The sequence below is a fragment of the Mauremys reevesii genome, linkage group 3, assembly GCF_016161935.1.
Source record: "Mauremys reevesii isolate NIE-2019 linkage group 3, ASM1616193v1, whole genome shotgun sequence".
NCBI lineage: Eukaryota > Metazoa > Chordata > Testudines > Geoemydidae > Mauremys > Mauremys reevesii.
The window spans coordinates 38294282-38320778 of record NC_052625.1 but is presented as its reverse complement, the minus strand read 5'-3'; the positions used below and the strand labels follow the sequence as shown (position 1 = coordinate 38320778).

General features: G+C 40.0%; 1 protein-coding gene across 8 annotated transcripts in view; it reads left to right on the top strand.

The window, feature by feature from the left end:
* THADA (THADA armadillo repeat containing) overlaps positions 1–26497 on the top strand; it is a 335835-nt gene that overhangs the window by 149603 nt on the left and 159735 nt on the right. For 7 of the 8 annotated variants that reach the window (XM_039529575.1, XM_039529574.1, XM_039529572.1 and 4 more), the window contains exon 29: positions 18201–18369. In XM_039529575.1, the coding sequence (XP_039385509.1) occupies positions 18201–18369 (169 nt within the window). Of the gene's footprint in view, positions 1–10179; positions 11298–18200; positions 18370–26497 lie in introns of those variants that run through there. The other variant, XM_039529579.1, reaches the window with a different exon arrangement.

Here is a 26497-nt window from a genome sequence, read left to right as displayed (position 1 = left end):
TGGAGGAGACTGGTTTTCACCCTGTGTGCCAACACTGGCATGGGAAAGATGTAACACGCTGTAAATAGAATCACATATATTAGCTTTCACTTGTTTGAAATGCTAAAAATACTCTCTAAAGCTAGTAGAGGAAAATGGAGACTGGCTTATAAACCTACACTGGGGAAATTGTGGAGGAGATTCAAGCTTTACTAGGGACAGAGAAGAACCAGTTCCCAGGCATCCCAAGGGAGGAGGAAACAATACAGTGCCTTCATTGGGCAAAGAATCCCCTCTTTCCCAGTAGGATTAAATCCTGAGATAATGCTATTGTGCATAGTGTTGGCTGTGTGGGTATGGCATTTAACTGCTGCCCAGGTTGTAGGTAATACTAAGAGAAATGGTATATTACCATCTCTCTTAATTTCTATAAACCTATGCATTTGTAAAGCAAAAATGCAAATAATTATTTAGATTCTAAGGGTCATTGCTTTTATATTGGGTCAAATGACAAATGCAGAGTAGGTCAAGTTGAAGACCTCAAAGGTTTGATAATATCCCCTTTAGGAAAAATATTCTTTCATTGATTTTCTTTAATATGGAAATCAGAAGAATATTTAATAGTGGGGATGCACCACACAAATATTTGTATAGTCAGCGTACTATTCTTTTTACACCTAACTGCATAGCATTGCTAACTTCAAAATGTGATTCAAATATTATGTCTTACAAGGGATAATTTAGCAACTTAAAATGAATTATATTGAGCATCTATGAATAGAGCCTGGAACAAAATCATTTGATCTGATTTGAAAAGGAAGATAACTAGAAGCATTTACTTCATTTTTGTGAAAGTCATTTTTGCAGGAGCTCTTTCACGCTGAACAGACAGTGCAGTTTAGCTGGGCTGGTAGCTAAATTTTAACACAAAACTATTTTTTTCTAATAAGAACTTAATCCACTGCAAATTGAACAATACATAAAAATAACTTTCGGGTTCCTCAAAAATTATTTAAAAACCAAGGTAACTCTTTGGTTAACTTTGGGTAAGGCTGGCAAGCGATTGACCCAAAGACTAAAGTTCAATGTTCATTTTAATTGACAAAGTTGGCTATGCTCTACTGTTGTATTGGTTAGCAGTAGAAGTGCTGGGTTAGATATTTTTATAAGGGAACTGTTCATCAGTTAATCAAAAGAACAAAGGGTACTCTAGGAGTGGGAAATGGGTCCAAGACAGAAGTGTATGGTGAGCATAAAAAATGATGGAAATATTTGTCTGCTGTGACCGGGTAATCTGTATACTGCTGAGTGAGGGGGAGAGTAAATGTATTTTTTGTTCATACATATATATGAAAATGATGATTTAGTCTTAATGTAAGGTACACCATTTTTAAATTATTTTATTTATCCAGATTACCAGCAAGTGGTAAGCAGGAAATACATGGTAGTTCCTATTATTGCATTGGGCATTTTTATGAAAGGATTGGATATGTGCTTAGTGGCTAAAGCCGTTATTAAATATTGTTATTCTTATTTGGTAGTCACAGCTCTTCATCCCAGCTTAATTTTACTTTAGTCACAAACAGATGAAGCTTGTGCGTGACCTGTTGTTCATCCGTTTAGGTTTAAATAGTGTTGTGTGTACACCACTTATAATAATGGATGATATACCCAGGGCTCTGTTGTTGCCGAGGGTAGAGTGGGGGGAAAGGAAATAATATAAGATTCCCATTTATGGGCTGCAGCATTCAACCGTCCCCTGTGTCACCAGGATCCATCTAAACTCCTTTGTTCCCACTCCTCCTCAGCTTTCTCCTAGGAGAACATCTCAGATGCAACCTCCATTGTTTCCTGAGCTGCATGCTAATAAGCATGATTTGGGGTGCACCCCTCCATGTTTGTATAGGGTCAGGGTATTGTATTACTTCTATTATTATTATTTATTATTTGTATTAGCCCTCAGAGTACCCTTTTTTCTGCTGTCATGCCGTATTTGATATGACTTAGTGACAAATGTAGCATCAACATTAAAAGGACACTATTAACTTTTTAATTATTTTTTAAAATGTTTAAAAACGTTTCTAATCAAAATAACAAATTGATTCTGATAGCGTATGCTTTAAATAGCATGAACAGAATTTTGTTCTGTGTTTTTAAAAAGGCTGTTTTATAAAAAAAATTATTAGAGGGCTTTTTCCTGCTCCCACTGGGGTAAAAAAAGGACTTGGGTTGAATTTGAGATCAACACAGTGGTGTCCCTCCTTGCTCTGCTCAAGGGCATGCTTGTTGTTTATTCGGTTCCAAACACCCTATTTCATGTTTTGGTGAAAGTAGTACATTTCAGGTTACTCCAGACCAGTGTATGTGAATGTGGTACCACTATTCTAGTTCACTAACTTCCTACTAACCAAATAGTGAAATTGATTATACATAAAGTACTGTCAGACACCAGAAACAAACTAAAAATAGAGGGGATTTTTCCTGCTAATCTTTCTTGGTCTGCAGTTTCTGAAATTGTAACAATAACAGGTACAAAATTTTCATGTGGAAACATGATTTTTCAAGTTAACTCTGTTCCTTTATATTTCTGTGACATAGCTAATGTGCAAATAGTGAGAAAAATGTTTTAAAAATGTTTGTTTTATGGTTAATTTAGTAATCTGAGAATTGGTGAAAGTGAGTACTGCAGAAAAGGAACAGTTATAAATAGAAGTAAAGGAAACCATGCATATAGGGAACACCTTAAATTCTTTTATAAAAATATATTTGAAGTACTTCTACTTTTCTTCTCAATTAATGTCCTGTCATTTTTACCATTAAGGTAATTAACTGAATGCTTTGAAGTGTGCTTGGGAGTATAAAGCCTTTTCATGCCTAGCACAAGCTGCTGATATAATTTATGGATTAAATCTTGCCAGTTTTAGCTGGTTTGTTCAGGATCTGAATATTTCTAAGGTTGGCTAGCGCAGTGGAAATATGTTGAATCCATAATTAAACTTGCTGGAGTCTGTTCAGATTTATTGACTTTTTGTTCTTGATCACGAACTGTTTGAGGTAAATGTGTTACATTCAGTAGTTCTTGATGTATGTAGATGAACAGTACTGGTTTGCACATGAAGTACTTATTTTGATAATTGTGTCTAGGACTAACATTTACTTTCAGTGGATGGATACAGAATTGAGATTCTCCATAGGTAGAAATGTGGTAGTGTATTATTTGAGAATTTTGCAAACTTTTCCAGTTGACTAGTATTTTGAGGTGTAATAAAATAAGGGTGGATATACCAGCATGTTTGTTAGCAATTTTATAATTGGACTGAGGCATGATTTCACACTTTCCCTGTGACTCTTTATAAAATCTGTCCAAAGAATATCAGATCCTCAAGACACACATTAAGTATTTTTCAAATCTAAAGAAAATACCCACACTCCTCCCAATACACTCCACTGCTCACACTTCTGGCCCATGAAGAAGATGAAAGAACCAAGCAGCCTGTGATAGGTTTCAGCCACTTCACTTAATGTATTAGTGGAAGGTACTCAAACTCCAGTGATAAGCACAGTCTGAGAATCGATAAAGAACAGAACAGAATTTCAAATCTTAAAAATACTATAATTCAGTAACTGTGTCCTGTTCAGAATGGTTGGTTTCAGTTGGCAATGCACTGTTTTCATAATTGACTCTTGAAAATGGTTCCTTAACATGGCTCAAATTTTACTGAGGACCGGGCCTCTGATTTTAGGTTTCACAACACAAAAGTGCATTGTTTTACATTCTCAGGGCCTTCTCAGCAGTTAGAAGGGCCAAGATTAATTTTAAAAATCTCAAAAAAGTTTGTATTCTGCTGAATACATTGAAATCTCTGAATACCACACAGTTTGGTGAAGCAACTAGTTTACAACATGATGAATTCCCTCAGTCCCGAGCCAAGTCCTTGGAAGAAGCAAATAGATTCTCCCCTTTATCAGACAAAGGACTGCAAAGTCACAGCACCTGAACTATTTTTGATTTGTTACTCGTTTTGTCAGAATGACTGCCTGCAGTCTAATCCAGAATCCAGCACATAGACTATTCTGAAGAGTAATCAGCTTTCTTCTCAGAGAAGATCACATGTATACAGAATGGTCTATATGGGTCCCAGGATGAGGTAAGCAATCACAAAATAAACAGCTCAGACTGCTCCTTTATGGAGATTGGTCAATTTGCACAAGCAGCGGTCTGTAATATACTGAAGAACATTTGAGTTACTACCTGCTATGTAGATTGTGTCCTTCCTGGCTGGTGAAGGACAACAGAGAGACTACTCAAGCCATCTACCGACACAGATTGTCAACATTTCCTTCCACAAAGGCTCCTAACATGCAGCTGTCCAAGTAATACTTAAGACACAGCCTCCCGCCATCCTCGCAACCTAGTATCTGGTATATTCACAGGAACTCTAAACTAGCATAACCTAGAGCCTAATGGCCACAGATAACCTACTAAAAAGCACGAAAGCACATTAGTCAAATTCTAATTGTTCAGGGAAAACAGTATTAGTTATCCATTGTTTGTACGAAAATGTTGTTGCATGTGTTACAGTATACTCTGTATGGAGAAGAAAGTATTGAAAATGAAAAATATGGCATTTAGCTTTCAGTAGAATGCCTCTCATCAACCCCTGTATAGTTTCCTGCTCTCACCATTACTTTGTTTTATAATTCTACAACCACCCGCTGTGAATATTGGAAGTGTTCTTCAAAAAGTTCGAGTTCATTTTTAGCTCTGTTGAATCACTTTGAGCTGGTAGATTTTTTTTTTCCGAACCACCTAAGTAATTTAGGAGCATGTGTCCTATTGAGTTTTCCTCCTTAGTCACTTAGGCACTTTTGAAAATCTCACAAACTATCTTTAATTTGTCCCTTAAACATTGTCAGGTTTAGTGCTGCCTCTGTGGAATACAGGACAGGGAAAGACAGGAAAATATCTATCCACCAGTGAGAAAAGTTTACAGCACTCTCTCCATTGGTGTCTACGACTTTCTGGTTTACCTCCATTGTGTTGCCAGGGTTTCAGGGAAACCTTCAGTATCTGTACCATGGATTTTTTTTTTGAATAGTCAAGAGTGCCACCGTTTTTACGTTTACCCTCCAATACAAAGGTTAAATACTTAGAGCACAGTGAGGAAGCTTATTTGACTAATAAAGCTCATGGTAGCAAGCCAAAAAGATTTTCCAGCTGCTACTTGTATATTTTTCTTTGTTTATACAATGTCAGGAAGAAAATCCCCCAGATGAATTGAGCAGAAAGATCAAACAGAGATTAAAATGAAATCCTGTTTGTTAAATCCAGCTTCATTGCTAATGAACTGTATATGTTCTTTATTTATTTTTAACCTTAAAGTACTAGGTTTCACTATAGATGCAATAATTGTCACTGTCATTTTTGTCTTTAGAGATTGTTCCTAATTTGACTGGTCAGATCATTTCCCATATTCATTGTAAATTGCCAGTGGAAGAAGTATTTGTATAGACAGGTGCTCCAGAGTCAGATAGTGTGAGGGTCTCCTTTGTGACTGTTATAACAAGGAAGCAAGACTTGCCACTCAAAGCTGGAATTTTATGATTTGTTTACATTTGCCTGACTCTTGTGTTTGAGCTCATTCCTCCTCCCATTTTCCGATAATAAAACTCTTTTGAGTTAAGTTGCTGATAACAGGTGATGGCTGAGACAATAGCCATTAAAATGTCACATTCTCTGAGTCTAAGGTAGCCCTATTGGTTAAGGAATAAACTATGAGGGTATACATTATGAAGTTCATTTGTAAACTTCTCATGTAGTTAAGGCATGAAGCCAAGTACCTTCAAAACACCTGAGATGTATATATCAGGTGCCTTCAGGCAGTCAAGTTCATTGGCAGGTTACTAATGGTCACCCTGTTGTGATATATTATTGTGTTTAAAAACAAGAGAGAGAGAGAGAGAGAGAGAGCTTTTGGCGCATTACCAATAGTATATTTTGAAAAAATAAACATTTTTCTATGCATTCCTATGCCAGAAAAAGTAGTTCCTAGGAACGGGAACAAATATAAGAGAAGTTATTTACTATACAGAAGAATCTTAGTACTGATTTTGCTTCTCTGAAAAGCAAATAACTTGTAATAGAACTCTGTGACCTTATTCTGTTTCTCAGTAAGAATTTAATATAGTGCTCTCTGGAGGTTTCATATAATAAAGATTTCAGTACTTTTTCAAATATGTATATTACCATATATTTACTAATATGCTGTTAGATGTTATCATAGTTTACGTGTCAAGGTAAACAAAGTGCTTTTTGTTATGCAGTATCCTTCATTTTTAAAGTTTTGATTATCTAAGTCCAAAAACTGAGCCTTCCCAAGTGGGTCTTCAAGTCATGTAGATGGCATCAAGAGATTTGGGGGAATCAGGGAGGGCCAGATCTATTAGCAGATTTCCATTCCAGACCTCATGCACATTGCAGACCACAAAACCTCACCAACCCACTCCTGTAAAAGACCCATGACCTCTGCATGAGTTATTTAGCTCCTCAAATCATGATATAAAGACTTCATGTGACAAAGAAGCCACCATTTATTCTCATTTAAACCAGCAAGTGACCCATGCTTCAGAGGAAAGCAAAAAACTCCCAGGGTCTCTGCCAATCTGATCTGGGGGCAAATTCCTTCCTGACCCTAAATATGGTGATCAGTTAGACCCCTGAGCAAGTCAGCAAGGCCCACCTGCTAGACATCTGGGAAAGAATTCTCTGTAGTAACTCGGAGCCCTCCCCATGTAGTGTCCCATCACTGGCCGCTGGAGATATTTGTTACTCACAGTTGCAAATGGGCCACATTCCACTGTAGGCAAATTTGCCATACCATCCCCTCCATAAACTTGTCAAGCTCAGTCTTGAAAGCAGTTAGGTGTTTTGCCCCAACTGCTCCCCTTGAACAGCTGTTCCAGAACTTGTCTCCTCTGATGATTAGAAACCTTTGTCTAATGTCAAGCCTAAACTTGCTGATGGCCAGTTTATATCTATTTGTTCTTGTGCCAACATTGGCGCTTAACTAAAATAACTCCTCTCCCTTCTTGGTGTTTATCACTCTGAGGTATTTATAGAGAACAATCCTATCTCCCCTTAGCCTTCATTTGGTTAGGCTAAACAAACCAAGCTCCTTAAGTCTCCTTTCATAAGATAGGTTCTCCATTCCTCTGTAGAACGGTCTTCCATCCTAGTAGACCTTCTCTGCCCCTGTTCCAGTTTGACTTCATCTTTCTTAAACTGGGAGTCCAGAATTGCACACAGTGCTTTGTATAATGATACTATCACTTCCATACCTCTACTGGAAATACCTCACCTAATGCATCCTAGGTTTGCATTAGCCTTTTTCACAGCCACATCACATTGATGGCTCATAGTCATCCTGTGATCAACCAGTACACCCAGATCTTTCTCTTCCTCTGTTGCTTCCAACTGATGTATCCCCTGCTTGTAGCAAAAATTCTTTTTGTTAGTCCCTAAGTGCATGACTTCACTTTGCACTATTAAATTCCATCCCATTTCTATTACTCCAGTTTTCAAGGTCACCCAGATCTTCTTATATGATATTCCGGTTCTTCTCCATGTTGGCAATACCTTCCAACTTTGTGTCATCTGCAGATTTTATTAACACACTCCCACTTTTTGTCCCAAGGCCATTAATTAAAATGTTGAATAAGATTGGTCCCAAGACCAATCCCTGAGGAACTCTACTAGTAACCTCCCTCCAGCCTGACTGTTCACCTTTCAATATCACCTGTTGTAGCCTCCCATTTAATCAGTTCCTTGCCCTCCTTTTGATTCTCATATTAATACCCATCTTCTCCAATTTAACTAATAATTTCCCATGTGGAACTTTATCAAATGCCTTACTGAAATCCGGGTAGATTAGATCTACCATTTCCTTTGTCTACAAAATCACTTATCTTCTCAAAGAGATCAGGTTGGTCTGGCATGATCTACTTTTTGTTGTATTTTATCCCAATTACCGTTTACCTCTATGTTCTTAACGACTTCCCCTTTCAAAAATGTTCCAAGATCTTTTAAACTAATGGGCCTTTAGTTTCCTAGATGACTTTTTTTCCCCTTTCTTAAAAATAGCTACTGTATTAGCAATTCTCCAGTCATATGGCATGACCCCGAGTTTATTGATTCATTAAAAATCCTAGTTATTGGGCTTGCAATTTCATGTGCCAGTTCCTTTAATATTCTTGAATGGAGATTATCCAGGTCCTCCTATTTGCTCTCATTAAACTGTTTGAGTTTGACTTCCACCTTGAATGTGGTAATTTCTACTTCCATATCCTCATTTCCATTAGCCACCCTGCCACTACCCCTAGACTTCCCATTACTCTTATTAAAAACTGAAGCAAAGTGTTCGTTTAGGTATTGGGCCATGCCTAGATTATCTTTAATCTCTACCCTATTATCAGTATCTAGCGGTTACACTTCTTTCCTTGTTTTCTTTTTACTTATATGGCTAATGAACCTTTTACTATTGGTTTTATCTGAGACTCTGTGGTGTGCACTGCCCAGGACTCAGGGCAGATTGTAATGGAAGGAAGGAGATTCCACCACCTCCCTAGGTAACCCATTCCAGTACTTCACCACCCTACTAGTGAAAAAGTTTTTCCTAATGTCCAACCTAAACCTCCCCCTCTGCAACTTGAGACCATTACTCCTTGTTCTGTCATCTTCTACCACTGAGAACAGTCTAGATCCATCCTCTTTGGAACCCCCTTTCAGGTAGTTGAAAGCAGCTATCAAATCCCCCCTCATTCTTCTCTTCTGCAGACTAAACAATCCCAGTTCCCTCAGCCTCTCCTCATAAGTCATGTGCTCCAGCCCCCTAATCATTTTTGTTGCCCTCCGCTGGACTCTCTCCAATTTATCCACATCCTTCTTGTAGTGTGGGGCCCAAAACTGGACACAGTACTCCAAATGAGGCCTCACCAGTGCTGAACAGAGGGGAATGATCACATCCCTCAATCTGCTGGAAATGCCCCTACTTATACAACCCAAAATGCCATTAGCCTTCTTGGCAACAAGGGCACACTGTTGACTCATATTCAGCTTTTGGTCCACCGTAACCCCTAGGATCTTTTTCTGCAGAACTGCTACCCAGCCATTCGGTCCCTAGTCTGTAGCAGTGCATGGGATTCTTCCCTCCTAAGTGCAGGACTCTGCACTTGTCCTTGTTGAACCTCATCATATTTCTTTTGGCCCAATCCTCTAATTTGTCTAGGTCCCTCTGTATCCTATCCCTACCCTCCAGCGTATCAACCACTCCTCCCAGTTTAGTGTCATCTGCAAACTTGCTAAGGGTGCAGTCCACACCATCCTCCAGATCGTTAATGAAGATATTGAACAAAACCGGCCCCAGCACCGACCCTTGGGGCACTCCACTTGATACCGGCTGCCAACTAGACATGGAACCATTGATCACTACCTGTTGAGCCCGACCATCTAGCCAGTTTTCTGTCCACCTTACCGTCCATTCATCCAGCCCATACTTCTTTAACTTGCTGGCAAGAATACTGTGGGAGACCTGTATCAAAAGCTTTGCTAAAGTCCAGAAATAGCACATCCACTGCTTTCCCCTCATCCACAGAGCCGGTTATCTCATCATAGAAGGCAATTAGGTTAGTGAGGCATGACTTGCCCTTGGTGAATCCATGCTGACTGTTCCTGATCACTTTCCCCTTCTTTAAGTGGTTCAGTGGTTTATTCAGTAGATAAATGGTTGGTTGTCACAAAATATGAGATTGACTTTACTATCAGCTTGTTGTTAATAAGGTAGAAGTGCTGGATTTTATTACTTTTCGTCCTTTCTGAATAATAGTATTTGCTCTTGGGAGTTCGATGACATTTGTATGAGTGTACGTATGCTGGTTAAAATCCTGGCCCCATTGAAGTCAATGGAAGTTTTGCCATTTGCTTCAAGGAGGCAATAATTTCATTCCTTGAGTAGCTCCATTGAAATACATGGGGCTACCTGTGGAGTAAGGTATTACTCCGTGTGAGTTTGTGTGGCAGAATCTGGCCCTAAAAAATGACATGTTGGTACACTTAGGAGTTAATCACTGTCAAACTTTTCAGGCATTCCTGCATATATTTTAGTGGAACCAAAGTCTGCATTTCTTCTCTCCCCTCATCTGCAGAGGTTCCCCACAACCACTGTGGAAGAATTTTGGAAACTATCTGGGGAGTGTTGGTCTACATCTACAGCATACTTTGTAGCCCAGCTCTGGAAAGTGAAACCCCAGGCAGCAGTGTTTAGGAGATGAGCTGGCAGGGGCAGAGGATCTGCTGTTTCACAGATCCTCCAGTCAATGCCCTTCACAACAGGGGCACGGCAACAGGTGGAGCTACTGCAGCCTTAGCAATTGTGGAGCAGCTTCCACTCAACGGCTTGGAGGGTAGTAAGGATCCATTTTCCTTCAGCCCATGTGGAACCCACTGGCATCTCAGCTTGCATATTGAAGCCAAGATTGTGACCTTTTAAAATAATTAAGTTATATTATTGGTTGTTTATAAGTTTTGAAAATGTGTAGAATAAACAGTGTATAAGCAGGTTTTCATAGCAGAAGTCCCAGCTTTTATCCAGCAAATATCTGCTACAAATATATTATAGATGTGGTCCATTTTAAATAGTTTTTTTGACACCATTCTTTCCATTCCATTAATAATGGTCATTTAATTAAGTGGGGTTTTTTTGTATGTAGGGCTCGGTTGGAAATTAATGATTTTGCCAGCTCTCACTGTACTGCACAGGGAGAGGAGGATTGGGACCATAATGTTGTAATATCTGCTTATGTTAATAGTAAATTTATAAATATATCCAACTGGAATAAGTATTTACAAATATATAATTCTTGTATGTGTAAAGTTTTATATTTTGTTCAGCAGGTAGTGAAATGTTATTGAGAAAATGAAAGAAAATACTTATATCTATTAATAATAATTTTATTTTCAACTAGTGAAAAATGGTTGTATAGGTTTTCTGCAGCTGACATTTCAGAGAAAATAGGAGAGATGACTTGTGTAAGCGCCTAATCCAACAGGGCTACTCTCAATAGGGTTACTTGTGTGCCTAATTGTTTGCAGTATTGGATAGAGGGTAAAATTTTCCAAAGCACCTGTGTTGACTTTCAATGAGACTTAAGCTCTGAAGTACCTAAGTCGTTGTTGAAAATGGAATTTAGGCTCCTGAGTTTAGGCACCTGAATTTAGGCACTTGGGAAATTTTATCCTTAACATGTTTTTTTGTTGTCAACAATAACATACACTGTGGTTGCTTCTTGCATTACCTTAACAAATGTAATAAACAATAATCTGGCAATAATTGTCATATGGAAAAATTGTACAATTTTTTTAAGAGTGCTTATTGCAAATTGTTTTAAATAGAAGCATAGGACATAGTTTAAAATGAGGTTACTTAAAAATTGCCTGGAAATCTATACTTGATTATGTTACTAGAAAAAAAATATAGAATTCCATTCCATTGTATTTAATTGCATTACATTTGGGGAGGGAGAGAACCCCCAAACCCTGTGAATCATATGGTTTTGGAAAATACCTTTGCACAGGGTATCTGGCTGCAGCAGACTCTGGCTCTTTCCCCATTTTCCATTCTTTCTCCTGAACAGAGGCCAGATTCCTTTGGGAAATTATCATTTATAAAAGGTCATGAACAGAATGAGGGGCATTCTTTAGTATACAGTTACTGCTAATTAGAAACTAAACATCTGTAACCATGTCAGAGTTATTTGTAGCTGAAAAGAAACATTTATATACAAGATTCCCTCTGCTAACATAAAACATGGTATAGCACGAATACAGGAACAGTTGTAGACAGATCACTTTCCGCTGTGCTGAGGTTATTGTCTAGTAGAACTGAAGCATTCTCATTTAAAAAACATAAGTTCTTATTAGCACTAAACCAAATATTTTCTTACACTTGCCAATGCAGGATTAAAGGTTTTACCACATGTGGCCAAAAATACAATATGCAGAAAGGGTTAGACTATGACTAGGACTGACCCACCGTTCTTTACTTGTGTATAGGACACCTATTGTCACACTCCTTGCATTTCCCTGGGGCACAAGGACTATCCTCTCTTAGAACCTCTGTCATGCAAGTCACCTAAAGGAAATGTGGAAGAGATGGGGATGAGGAGAGGGGAGCATGCTGCACCCTCCAGAGGTTGTAACTGAATTCCAGGAGGGAGAGTTGCAGCTCCTACGGCAGTATAACTGCTCTGCACTTCTCCCAATGCATGCTTGTATCTTCAAGGTATAATGTGGTCTAAAATGGATACATTGTCAGATACATTATGCTGCTAACTAAGACAATGTCTACACTGCAAAGTTAAATCGACATCATGTAAATCGACATTGAGCCTCAGATTTAAGCAAGTCGATCTTGCATGTTCACACTACACTTGTGGCGGCAGAGTGCATCCTCATTAGCAGGGCTTGCATCGACACACGGAGCACTGCACTGTGGGTAGCCATCCCACAGTGCATCTAGCCAAGTGGAGTTTTGGGTTGGGCTTGCAATGCCTTATGGGACCAAAACATTGGCAAGCGTGGTTATGGGAACATGGCGTTAGCCTCCCATGATGCAGTTACCTCTCTCCCTCCCTCCCTCCCTGAAATCAATGGCAAACAAACCAAGCCTTTTTTGCGCCCCCCCCCTCCTTTTTTTTTTTTTTTGTGGTAAGCCTGGGTTATCTGTGCGGACGCCATAGCATGGATCCCGCTCAGCTGTACACTGTTGTGATCATTACAAACACCTTGCGCCTTATCCTGCAGTATTTACACAGCTGATACACACAGAACAATGTGATGCCATGCAAGCAGCCCTGCTGGAAGACAGAGCGGAGCAATTCGCAGTTGCTGGTGAAAGTCATGCATCACCTTTACATGGTTGAGTGCCATTTCTGGGCTCGGGAAACAAGCACTGACTGGTGGGACCGCATCGTTATGCAGCTATGGGATGATGAGCAGTGGCTGCAGAACTTTCGAATGCGTAAGGCCACTTTCCAGGAACTGTGTGAAAAACTTTCCCCAGCCCTGAAGCGCAGCAATACTAAAATCAGAGCTGCTCTGACAGTGGAGAAGCGAGTGGCAATAACTCTGTGGAAGCTTGTAACGTCAGACTGCTACCAGTCAGTGGGGCATCAATTTGGAGTGGGTAAATCTACTGTGGGATCTGTTGTGATTGAAGTTTGCAGGGCCATTAACAGACTTCTGCTAAGAAGGGTAGTGACTCTGGGCAACGTGCAAGACATAGTGGATGGTTTTGCCATGATGGGGTTCCCTAACTGTGGTGGGGTGATAGACGGAAAGCCTATCCCTATCTTGGCACCAGACCACCTTGCCAAAGAGTACATCAACTGAAAGGGGTACTTCTCGATGGTGTTGTAAGCGCTGGTGGATCACAGGGGCCATTTCACCAACATCAACGTGGGATGGTTGAGAAAGATGCATGATGCGTGCATCTTTAGGAGCACAGATCTGTTCAGAAAACTGCAAGCAGGGAATTTCTTTCCAGACTACAAAATAACCATTGGTGATGTTGAAATGCCAGTCGTGATCCTGGGAGACCCAGCCTATCCCTTGCTCCCATGACTTATGGAGCTGAATGCCGGCAGCCTGGACAGCAGTCAGGACCCATTCAACCAGAGGCGGAGCAAGTGCAGAATGGTGGTGGAATGTGCCCTTGAACATTTAAAAGATCACTGACATTGTTTGCTTACTAGGTTAGACCTCAGTGAAAGCAATAGCCCCATTGTTATTGCTGCCTGCTGTGTGCTCTATAATATCTGTGAAACAAAGGGAGAAAAGTTTCTGCTGGAGTACGGGAGTTGAGGTCGATTGTCTAGCAGCCAATTTTGAGCAGCCAGACACCAGGGCAATAAGAAGAGCACATCGAGGGGTGCTTCATCTCTGTGAGGCTTTGAAAACCAATTTCAGCATTGAGTCAGAGTAATGTGACACCTATCTGTGTTGTTCCTTACCAAACTGCCCCCTCCATTGCATTTTCTCCCCTGTAAACTCCATCCCCACCAACCAGGTGTGTTGAATGAATAAAGACCCTTTTCTCCTCAATCCATTCAGTTTTATTATGCACACAAACACACAGAGACAGTAAAGAAAAGTAAGATAACCTGAGGCAAAAGCACTGATAACACTGTGGTGGGAGAAACATGGAAAGCTTGTTTAGAGATGCACTGCAATAACAATCAAAGGTGTGGGAATGGGCGTCTTCTGGTCCTTGTACCCTCCGCTGGTGTTGAGTGCAAGGGATTCTGAACTCCTCCCACCCCCATCCCTGCCTCATAGGACGGTTGGGGGGAGGAGGATGTAGAACTGGGTGATGATGAAAGCAGGTTCCGCATAGGCTGCAGAGGGACTCTCTAGCATCCAGCTGCTTTTCTTCTTCCTCAGCATGTCTGTTTGCTCCTTCGTAATCCGCAGCATCTCTTCTTGCATGGCATGCGTTTGTTCCCTGTGTGCTCTCCTGTCCTTCCTGTCCATGTCCAGGTTCTCAGACAGTGTAATCCTCCATGCTCAGAGCTCCGTCTTGTCACTCTCGGAGATGCGCATTAACTCATTGAACATGTCCTCCCGAGTCGTCTTTTTCCGCCTTCTAATATGGGAAAGTCTCAGTCCCGGTGTGGAGGATGCACTGACGGACAAGGTTTCAGCTGCAAGTATTGCAAAGCACCAGGGTTGCATTGACAGTGCATACATTGTTTCTGGTGCAAGGTTAATTATTTTTTATAAAAAACAAACAAACCCTCAATATACTTCACTGCAAGTCACAACGTAATCAAAATTGCTGGCTATTGCAAGAGTCGGTTTCCTGCTTCAGCCATGGTGAGTACGGCCATAAGGCATGGGCAAGAGGTCTTGTGCTTCTGCTTTTGTGAAGACAGCCTCAGGATCACAGGTTGGAAATTGAGAAAAGCTGCCTTTCCCCTTACAACCTGGATAGTGCTTGAGGACAGGCACCAGCGTAAAGCCCCCTAAATAAAACAGGAGTACTTGTGGCACCTTAAAGACTAACAAATTTATTTTAGCATGAGCTTTCGTGAGCTGCAGCTCACTTCTTTGGATGCATAGAATGGAACACACAGACAGGAGATATTTATACATACAGAGAACATGAAAAGGTGGAAGTATGCATACCAACAGGAAGAGTCTACTTCCACCTTTTCATGTTCTCTGTATGTATAAATATCTCCTGTCTGTGTGTTCCATTCTATGCATCCGAAGAAGTGAGCTGCAGCTCACGAAAACTCATGCTAAAATAAATTTGTTAGTCTTTAAGGTGCCACAAGTACTCCTGTTCTTTTTGCAGATAAGGGGCAGGTCTACACTACGGGGGAAAATCGATAGAAGATACGTAACTTCAGCTATGTGAATAACGTAGCTGAAGTCGAAGTATCTTATATCGAATTACCTACCGTCCTCACAGCGCGGGATCGATGTCTGAGGCTCTCCATGTCGACTCTGCTACCGCCGTTCGGGTTGGTGGAGTTACGGAGTCGACAGGAGCGCGTTCGGGGATCGATATATCGCGTCTAGATGAGACGCGATATATCGATCCCCGAGAAATCGATTGCTACCCGCTGATACGGCGGGTAGTGAAGACGTACCTACAGACTAACATGGCTGCTACTCTGAAACCCCCTAAATAGTTTGTTTTTTATAAAAGTATGGGGGGAAGGGAGACAAACAGGAAGCTGCCACCCTCTCCCCCCCATTTTTTTTCCAGTGCTGCTTGCAATACACGGTGATCCCTTCCAACCACAACCACAGCACGTTTGGGAAAGTGTGGTTGTGTGACCCAGATTTCACCAAACGGGGCGGATTACTTGTTGAATTGTTTGTGGTTTAAGGGCTAGTATTGAAAACTTCCCCCCCCCCCCCCGTTTCCCCTAGGTGACCCTATGCAATATCACTCTCCTGAGGGTAACAGATGCAGCAAAGGAGCAGATACTGCAAGTGTCTGGGTACAGACCTGGTCTTTATGCTGTAATGTTGTGTGCTGCAAAGATGCCAGCAGAGTTAATACTGGAATGGTGCAGGAAAGTGTCCTACCGTGGTGGACCAAATAAGGCAGCCCTTCCCAGAAACTTTCTGCAAAGGATTGCGGAGTACCTCTATGAAAGCTTCCTAGAGATCTCCATGGAGGATTCCCAGGCCATCCCCCTGCACAGAAACAGTTCTTATGTAACCCCTACTGTTGGATTGGAAATGTGTGCTCAACAAAGGTGCCTTCCTCAGCATCACGCTCTGCCACCAACTGGTCCTGTGAACAGATGGGTTCCAGGGTTTAAAACAGTTCTTGGCTTCAGGGAGAGTGGATTCTCTGCTTGCCTGCCTCACATTCTCCTCCTCCTCTTCCTTATCAACAATGTCCTCGTTGTTGTTCAGAGTCGCCCAGGGCTCCTGGGAGCTATCCACGGAGTGTTTTGTGGTAGCGGTGGGGTCCCCGCCGAGAATCTCATGCAGCTCCTCATAAAAGTGACATGTCTGTGAGGCAGAATCAGAACAACTGTTCGCCTCCCTTGTCTTCTGGTATGCTTGCTGAAGCTCCTTTATTTTCACGCGGCACTGTTGCATGTCCCTGGTGTAGCCCTTCTCCCCTATACCCCGCATGATCTTGGCATAGATGTCAGTGTTTCTTCTGCTGGATCGGAGCTCTGCCTGCACAGACTCTTATCCCCACACAGCGATATGATCCACCACCTCCTGTGTACTCCATGCTGAAGCACGTTTGTGGCCTTGAGTCTCCAGGATTAAGGCTAAGTTTTTCTCACGGATACTTTTAGTAAAAGGACAGGTCTCGGGAAATAAACAAAAATTCCCTGACTTCCACTAAAAATATCCTGGACAAAAGGGTAAGCGGGTTAAGCACCCATTGCTCCCGGATCCCCCACTGCTGCCGTATGTGGGAGCTCCAGGGTCCCCCAGCCCACGGGACTGGGTTGCTGCGCGATCTGCCCGCTGCATCTGGGCAGATGCGGGGAGTCCCCACACCATGGCTGGGCAGCTGCAGGGTCCGCCAGCCCTCTGCCGCGACTGGGTAGCTACGAGGTCCCCCCACCAAGATGGGGCTGGGAGCTGCGGGGGTGGGGCTGGCTGGGAGCTCCAGACCCGGGGGAGAAAATGTCACGGAGGTCAATGGAAATCACAGATTCCGTGACCTCTGTGACATAATCGTAGCCTTATCCATGATGAGTTGTGCTGGTGAGCTCTCCACACTGATTAAACAGGAAATAGAAATTCAAAAGTCCCTGGGGCTTGAACAGGGGAGCAGCTGTTTTCTGTGTACCTGGCTGACGTGCAGTGGAGTTGAAAGTGCTCTCCAGAGCGGTCACAGCGAAGCACTGTGGGACACCTCGCTGAGGTCAATTCATTGAAATTGCACAACGCGGTGTCTACACTAACCCTTTGTCGACCATGGATGTCAAATCATGAATGCCTCTCGCGGAGGTGGAGTACAGAAGTAGACTTTACAGGCCACTTAGGTCGGTGGAAGGGACTTGGTAGTGTAGACATGTACATTATTAAATCGACCTAGCGTGGCTTATATCGACCTAACTTTGTAGTGTAGACCAGGCCTAAGTGTGTCTGCTGTGTACTAATCAAGGCCTTTTTATACATTTGTTTTAGGAGCATGTGTCTTATTGAAAGTTTACCTTATATCTGTATATCTTGTTCATATAAAATGTGTATTAGGCATGTTGAGAATCATAAATTTTAGTAAAATTATTAAGCATGTTCAAATTCACAGTTACTGTTTGTCATTAGTAACATCAATGGGCAACATAGATGGCTACTACTGAACAGCTGGGTCTATGGTCCCATTATATTTTTGTCTTAAAGAAGACAAGGAAATTTTTGAAGAATAGGCTCTAGTGTGGATATATTTAGATATAGGTGGCTGGAATTACACCCTATCAGTAGCTAGAGGAAATATTATAAAAGTATGTTTTGTAAGGAACATGTTTAGTTTTCCCTGTGTTTAGTCATTTATTTTGCATTTTTATTTCAGAATACATTAAAATAATCATATTTGGAATAAATGTGTAACTGTTACTTGTTAAGTAATAGCAATGCTTTCACTGTATGTGGATGACAAACTTGTTTCTCCCTTTTCTAGATGTGGCCACTCTCCTGTGTATCGTTCACGTGAGATGGCAGGTCGAGCCCTTGTTCCATTTGTTATGATAAACCAGATACCACATACAGTACAGTCTCTGCTTGCTGGGCTTCCAGAGTGCACCAATCCATGTATACGACAGAATTCTGTTCATGGAATGCTTCTGCAAGTAAGTTCTCCTTTTGTGTAATACGATGTAGTCATAGTTCATGGTGAGTAGAGAAGCATTTATTAAGCAGTATATGAAAGCACTTTACAAATCAGTTGTCTAAGAGGATAAATATAGGAAGCCAAATTCATAGATGATATAAATGTTGATATAAATCACAGTTCGGTAACTTAGTGTAAGCTGATTTAATATACATGCAAAAGGAGCAGAAGGACAGAGTTGTAAGAAACAGCAATCTACAAGAAGGGTGCAAGATGGTGTACAACAGCGATGACACTCATATAGCGTTTTTCATCTTTGAATCTCTGAATGCTTTTAAGAAATGGGAAAATATTCCCATTTTGCAGATGTGAACATATATGTTCAGAGAGGTTAAGTGACTTGCCCAAGGTCACACACCAACTCTGTGGCAGGTCACAGTCTCCCACTCCCATATCCTGTCTATTGATCCTCCTTACTTATCTGACACATTTTTCATGATCCTTTTGGTTGCCGCTCTTGCCACAACCTCACCTTGTTGTCCTCTTGGCATGTATTCTACACCCACTTCCTCTTACACACTGACTTATGTAACTTACATTACCAACTAAGAAACATCAGAATTTGTCCCCATATGTAGAAATGCGTAAATAGCCTATAAATAAATATTTAATTGAATCCATAATTGAAAAGCAAAACTGAAAATAATGAAAAGGTGTAGTTAGAGAATATGATATCTATCTATCTATCTATCTATCTATCTATCTATCTATCTATCTATACTTGAATTAAATTTATAAATTTGTGAAACAGTATTATTCCAAAAAATCTCTGAGCCCAAAAACGCAGAGAGAACACCTCCCAGGCAGAAATAATGATGTCTAAGGGTTTGTTAACATCTGTATTTCCATTTTGTTTCTAGAAATGTGCTCTTGATCCTCTTTTTGATTTTCTTTTTTGAACTATTAGGACATAGGACTGTAAAGAGACATTACTAGCTTCAAATTAACGCACAAAATTTTGTTTTTTATACAGCATCCTTTTAAATAGCATATCCTGAAATCCTTTATGAAAATTCCCTTCAAAATTGTTGTTTGTTTTTTGTTTGTGTTTTTGCTCATCTGTAAACATTTTCTTTTTAGCACAAGAAAAACTGACTGCCTAACATGACTTGGAAGCAGTAAAACTGACTATACACAAAAGTGCTATTAAATGCACAAAGTAAAGAAACTTAAAAATCAGAGAAACATTTGTTCCTCTAATGTTTTGATAATAGTAATATTAGTAATATAGTAATCGTATAACTATAGTAGATTTTAAAAAAAACTTTTATGCAGACATGGCTTTCAAGTTGATCATGTCCCTTTTTAAAATATGTAGCTGTGACAAAGATAGAACTTTTTATCTATGTTATTGAAGAAACTTCTTGGGACACGCAAGTATCAGTACTACATGCTTTCTTGTCTTTGATATGGTAATTGTCTCTGAAGGAATGAGCTATCAGTTCAAGATAGCTGTGGCAAAAAATGAAATAGTAAAGGACACCCTCAGTGCATTCTTTTCTACAGTAATGCATTTTCTTTCACATTTTCACTCAGAATTGTGCTGTTTCTTGTAAAATGGTCGTATCTACCCACTTTATAATTTTTTCACAAATTGCATTTTTGCAGGATTTCCAGAAGGAAGTCCATTTGATGCAAACAGACACCTTTTTCGCACTAAAGACAAAATGATATTAAATGATTTCATCAACTTTGAGTGGGAATAGTTAGTAATCTGCTGACATTTACATGTGAGGTTTATCATATGATAGTAGTAGTTGCTTTATGTCCTGAACCACGAGTGCTAACATCTCTTGTAAATTTTAATCATAGCATATGATATCCTCTTATTTCTTCTGACTGAAGGGTATATTGATAGGTACAGAGCGGCAGGCCAACTCTATTTGTACAGGAGTGTTAATGTAGACCTGTCATATTGGGGATGGGTATTTTAAAGTGCTTTATAGTTTAAGACATTATGGACAGTAGCTTTGCTTGTCCCCTTGTATGTTTTCTAAATCTTTTTCTTCTTCCAAACAATTTTTATTGTTCACTTTTAAATGGAGCAATTAAGTATTTTCTATGTGCTTCTTAATTCTGAACCCAGCTGCGATAAGCTTCATATTCTCTAACTGGAGGTCAAATTCTAGGAAACAGCCCGCGATCAATTTGGAATAATAAATTAACTCACCTGCTGTTCCTTTAATTTAGGGTAATCAATTGTGTTTTGTGCTTACTTTTAAATTTGTCATACTAGTAATTTAGCTGCTTTATTGCCTTTTTGAGAATTCATCTGACAATGCCTTATTGTGCATGTTCACTTCTGTTAGTCTGCAACTGCCCATGGCTCTCAATGTATCTTGGCACACCTTCCTATTGCGAGTTCTCTTATGTCTTTTCCAGAGTGTTCTTTTCTCTTAAATTTCCTGTATGGTCAGCAATTTTAGGACAGGGCAAATGGAGGGGAGTCCCTATACAGCTGTTATCCTTAGCTGTACCTGTGCCCCATGATATATCCAATATAGTTTCTGGTTTATCATTAACTTACATAAAGTTAGTTGTAGGTCTCCAATAATTCCCTCACTATTTTTAGACCCTGAAATGAGAATCTGCTGGCAAATCTATCTTCCCTCCTGCTTTATTTTATTTTATAGAAGAGAGTTCAGTGCTTGTGAAAGGAGCCAGACAGTGGGATCTAAAGAATGAAGTCTTTTGTTTATCTGTAAAATAGGCATATCCCAGGTAGTGGCATTACAAAATTGGCCTGACTGTAACACCAGTGTTCTTTCTTTAGTAATCTAGCAGAACTATTTTTGGGAAGCTGAGAGGGTAATTCAGTCTCCATGTCGAGGCTGCTAAAAAGGGTTTCATTTCTAATGATGGTCTTTGTGATATTGACATCTGCGGACCGAGACCACCAACTTATTTCACATAGCCTGTGAACTGCTTCAGTCAGCTGGAGCCAAGTTTGGTCATTGCTAGCCTGGGGCTTTTAATAATTGAGTCTACAGCAACACTAGGTCCTGTTAAGGGGCAAAAATAGTTCCTGTCTTGAAACTCTTGACTATAAAGCTATTCTCCAGTGTAAAACAAGATTCATGTTGATCATTTTGTGCATAAAAAGAAAAGTACTTATGAGGTTCAGGGTTTTGTCCTCACCAGGCATCTGTGAGGTCCAACTCCAAAGTGTCCTGGGTACACAAATGTATCCAATAAATGTTCTCCATGGCACTTAAATTATTGCAGGGAATATCATCATTTTGTAGAAATTTCCAAGTCACCTTCTTGAGAAGCTATTATTCTCTAGCAGAAAAGATAACATAAGGTACATTAATATGAGGTTGGGGGAAAGGAAATAACTTACACTGCTCTAAGTACTACACAGTCATAATGAATAGGAATTTGTCAAAATAGTGCTATTTAATTCTATTTAATTTTGAAAATGAAAAATCATTTAAAAAGAAAAGTTTCTCTCTCCAGTACGGTTTACATCAGGGGTAGGCAATAAGCGGACTGTAGGCCAAAGCTGGACCACCAGACACTTTTTTTTAATGGACCCCAAAATCTTTTTATTTCCTTATTTATTATCATTGTTGTTGTTGTTGTTTTTAAAAAAAACATGACTATACCCTGATCAAGAAATTGGGACCTTGACAAAAAAATAATTAAAACTGCAAGTGTTTATAAATCTTTATAAATCTTAACTTTTCGTCATGCTGTTTTGTTTACTTTTTTTGCATTTCACTCACTTTGGAAAGGTTTCACTTTTGTTTCTAGTACTATCTTATTAATTTCCCTTACAGGAGCAGGGCCACTCGGCTGCAGTGGTTGGGTTGTATATGCTGCAGGAGAGGAATATTTTACCTCAAAACAAAACTGTTTTTAAAAATTAAAAATTCATGAAAAATCTATTTTATTGGGCTTTGTAAAATTTCCCCTTCCCCTTTTAAAAATATATTTACAAAATATATATGTTTGTAAAACAATCTTGCATTGTCCCTTTAAAGTGAGCATATGTTTTCCCCCTTTAAATAATGAAATGAAACAAAAAAAAGCCCAGAATACATGGCTTCATACACTGTAATGATAGCACTATACATAACATAAATAAAGAAAAAAGACATATTCAATTATGGTTCTTCTAGTTATATGCTGAATAAAACCACCATTGATGGTAATTGAAAAGGATAAGGAGACTGGTTTCATTTTAATTGCTGAAATCCTGGTTTAGGAATTCTCAGATGGAAAGATATTTAGCTCTTATCTATATATAAAGAGCCATAAAAAAGGAGGGTAGGTAATTATTTTAAATGAAAATTAGAGTTGCATTTTTGAAAAGCTCTTCTGACTAGTTTTGAAAATTGAGTATAACTTCCAAAAATATTCAGAACCAGATCACATCCTCCTTTTGTAGGCATGAGGACAGCAGAAAACCAGTTGATATAAGCAAGATGTAATTGGAGGAGGTATCTTTGAGCAAATGTTGCATCATTTTTCTTGCACTGTTTATGGAATACTTCTGTGTGATATCTGCCAATTTGGCAGGAGATGGTTGGTTAGGAAGAGAGTGGGGCATGGAGAGAGTCATTGTAAGAACATAAGAACGGCCGTGCCAGGTCAGACCAAAGGTCCATCTAGCCCAGTATCTGTCTACCGACAGTGGCCAATGCCAGGTTCCCCAGAGGGAGTGAACCTAACAGGCAATGATCAAGTGATCTCTCTCCTGCCATCCATCTCCATCCTCTGACGAACAGAGGCTAGGGACACCATTCTTACCCATCCTAGCTAATAGCCATTTATGGACTTAGCCACCATGAATTTATCCAGTCCCCTTTTAAACATTGTTATAGTCCTAGCCTTCACAACCTCCTCAGGTAAGGAGTTCCACAAGTTGACTGTGCACTGCGTGAAGAAGAACTTCCTTTTGTTTTAAACCTGCTGCCTATTAATTTCATTTGGTGACCCCTAGTTCTTGTATTATGGGAATAAGTAAATAACTTTTCCTTATCCACTTTCACAACATCACTCATGATTTTATATACCTCTATCATATCCCCCCTTAGACTTCTCTTTTCCAAGCTGAAGAGTCCTAGCCTCTTTAATCTTTCCTCGTATGGGACCCTCTCCAAACCCCTTAATCATTTTAGTTGCCCTTTTCTGAACCTTTTCTAGTGCTAGAATATCTTTTTTGAGGTGAGGAGACCACATCTGTACGCAGTATTCGAGATGTGGGCATACCATGGATTTATATAAGGGCAATAATATATTCTCAGTCTTATTCTCTGTCCCCTTTTTAATGATTCCTAACATCCTGTTTGCTTTTTTGACTGCCTCTGCACACTGCGTGGACATCTTCAGAGAACTATCCACGATGACTCCAAGATCTTTTTCCTGACTCGTTGTAGCTAAATTAGCCCCCATCATGTTGTATGTATAGTTGGGGTTATTTTTTCCAATGTGCATTACTTTACATTTATCCACATTAAATTTCATTTGCCATTTTGTTGCCCAATCACTTAGTTTTGTGAGATCTTTTTGAAGTTCTTCAAAATCTGCTTTGGTCTTAACTGTCTTGAGTAGTTTAGTATCATCTGCAAACTTTGCCACCTCACTGTTTACCCCTTTCTCCAGATCATTTATGAATAAATTGAATAGGATTGGTTCTAGGACTGACCCTTGGGGAACACCACTAGTTACCCCTCTCCATTCTGAGAATTTACCATTAATTCCTACCCTTTGTTCCCTGTCCTTTAACCAGTTCTCAATCCATGAAAGGACCTTCCCTTTTATCCCATGACAGCTTAATTTACGTAAGAGCCTTTGGTGAGGGACCTTGTCAAAGGCTTTCTGGAAATCCAAGTACACTATGTCCACCGGATCCCCCTTGTCCACATGTTTGTTGACCCCTTCAAAGAACTCTAATAGATTAGTAAGACACGATTTCCCTTTACAGAAACCATGTTGACTATTGCTCAAGAGTTTATGTTTTTCTGTGTGTGTGACAATTTTATTCTTAACTATTGTTTTGACTAATTTGCCCGGTACCGACGTTAGACTTACCGGTCTGTAATTGCCAGGATCACCCCTAGAGCCCTTTTTAAATATTGGCGTTAAATTAGTTAACTTCCAGTCATTGGGTACCGAAGCCGATTTAAAGGACAGGTTACAAACCTTAATTAATAGTTCCACAACTTTACATTTGAGTTCTTTCAGAACTCTTGGGTGAATGCCATCTGGTCCCGGTGACTTGTTTATGTTGAGTTTATCAATTAATTCCAAAACCTCCTCTAGTGACACTTCAATCTGTGACAGTTCCTCAGTTTTGTCACCTACAAAAGCCAGCTCAGGTTTGGGAATCTCCCTAACATCCTCAGCCGTGAAGACTGAAGCAAAGAATCCATTTAGTTTCTCCGCAATGACTTTATCGTCTTTAAGCGCTCCTTTTGTACTTCGATCGTCAAGGGGCCCCACTGGTTGTTTAGCAGGCTTCCTGCTTCTGATGTACTTAAAAAACATTTTATTACCACCTTTGGAATTTTTGGCTAGCCGTTCTTCAAACTCCTCTTTGGCTTTTCTTATTATATCTTGCACTTAAGTTGGCAGTGTTTGTGCTCCTTTCTATTTGCCTCATTAGGATTTGACTTCCACTTTTGAAAGGAAGTCTTTTTATCTCTTACTGCTTCTTTTACATGGTTGTTAAGCCACGGTGGCTCTTTTTTATTTCTTTTACTGTTTTTTTTAATTTGGGGTATACATTGAAGTTGGGCCTCTATTATGGTGTCTTTAAAAAGGGCCCATGCAACTTGCAGGGATTTCACTTTAGTCACTGTACCTTTTAACTTTTGTCTAACTAACCCCCTCATTTTTGTATAATTCCCCCTTTTGAAATTAAATGCCACAGTGTTGGGCTGTTGAGGTGTTCTTCCCACCACAGGGATGTTGAATGCTATTGTATTATGGTCACTATTTCCAAGCGGTCCTGCTAGAGTTACTTCTTGGATCAGCTCCTGTGCTCCACTCAGGATTAAATCTAGAGTTGCCTCTCCCCTTGTGGGTTCCCGTACCAGCTGCTCCATGAAGCAGTCATTTAAAATATCGAGAAATTTTATCTCTGCATTTTGTCGTGAAGTGAAATGTTCCCAGTCAATATGGGGATAATTGAAATCCCCCACTATTATTGGGTTCTTAATTTTGATAGCCTCTCTAATTTCCCTTAGCATTTCATCATCACTATTACTGTCCTGGTCAGGTGGTCGATAATAGATCCCTAATGTTATATTTTTACTAGAGCATGAAATTTCTATCCATAGAGATTCTATGGAACATGTGGATTCGCTTAAGATTTTTACTTCATTTGAATCTACACTTTCTTTCACATATAGTGCCACTCCTCCCCCTGCACGACCTGTTCTGTCCTTCCGATATATTTTGTACCCCGGAATGATTGTGTCCCATTGATTGCTCTCAGTCCACCAGGTTTCTGTGATGCCTATTTTATCAATATCCTCCTTTATCACAAGGCACTCTAGTTCACCCATCTTATTATGTAGACTTCTAGCATTTGTGTACAAGCACTTTAAAAACTTGTCCCTGTTTATTAGTCTGCCTTTTTCTGATGTGCCAGATTCTTTTTTATGTGACTGTTTATCATCTGATCCAGCCCTTACATTATCCTCTTCCGTCCTCTGCTATTCCTCACAGTGTCACTATTCCTCACAGTCCCTCTCGAAGCATGTCTGGGATGATTGCTGGCAGTCTCCACTTTTTCCTTCTCTTATGCTTTTGACCATTGGAGCTTTATTGTGTCTGGATTATGCCTCTCAAGACTCCCCTTCCACTTTTTATTCGAACATCCACTTCATCTGCTTTGGAGGACAGGGTCATAATTCAAAATGATCTGGACAAATTGGAGAAATGGTCTGAGGTAAACCGGATGAAGTTTAATAAAGACAAATGCAAAGTTCTCCACTTAGGAAGGAACAATCAGTTTCACACATACAGAATGGGAAGAGACTGTCTAGGAAGGAGTACGGCAGAAAGGGATCTAGGGGTTATAGTGGACCACAAGCTAAATATGAGTCAACAGTGTGATGCTGTTGCAAAAAAAG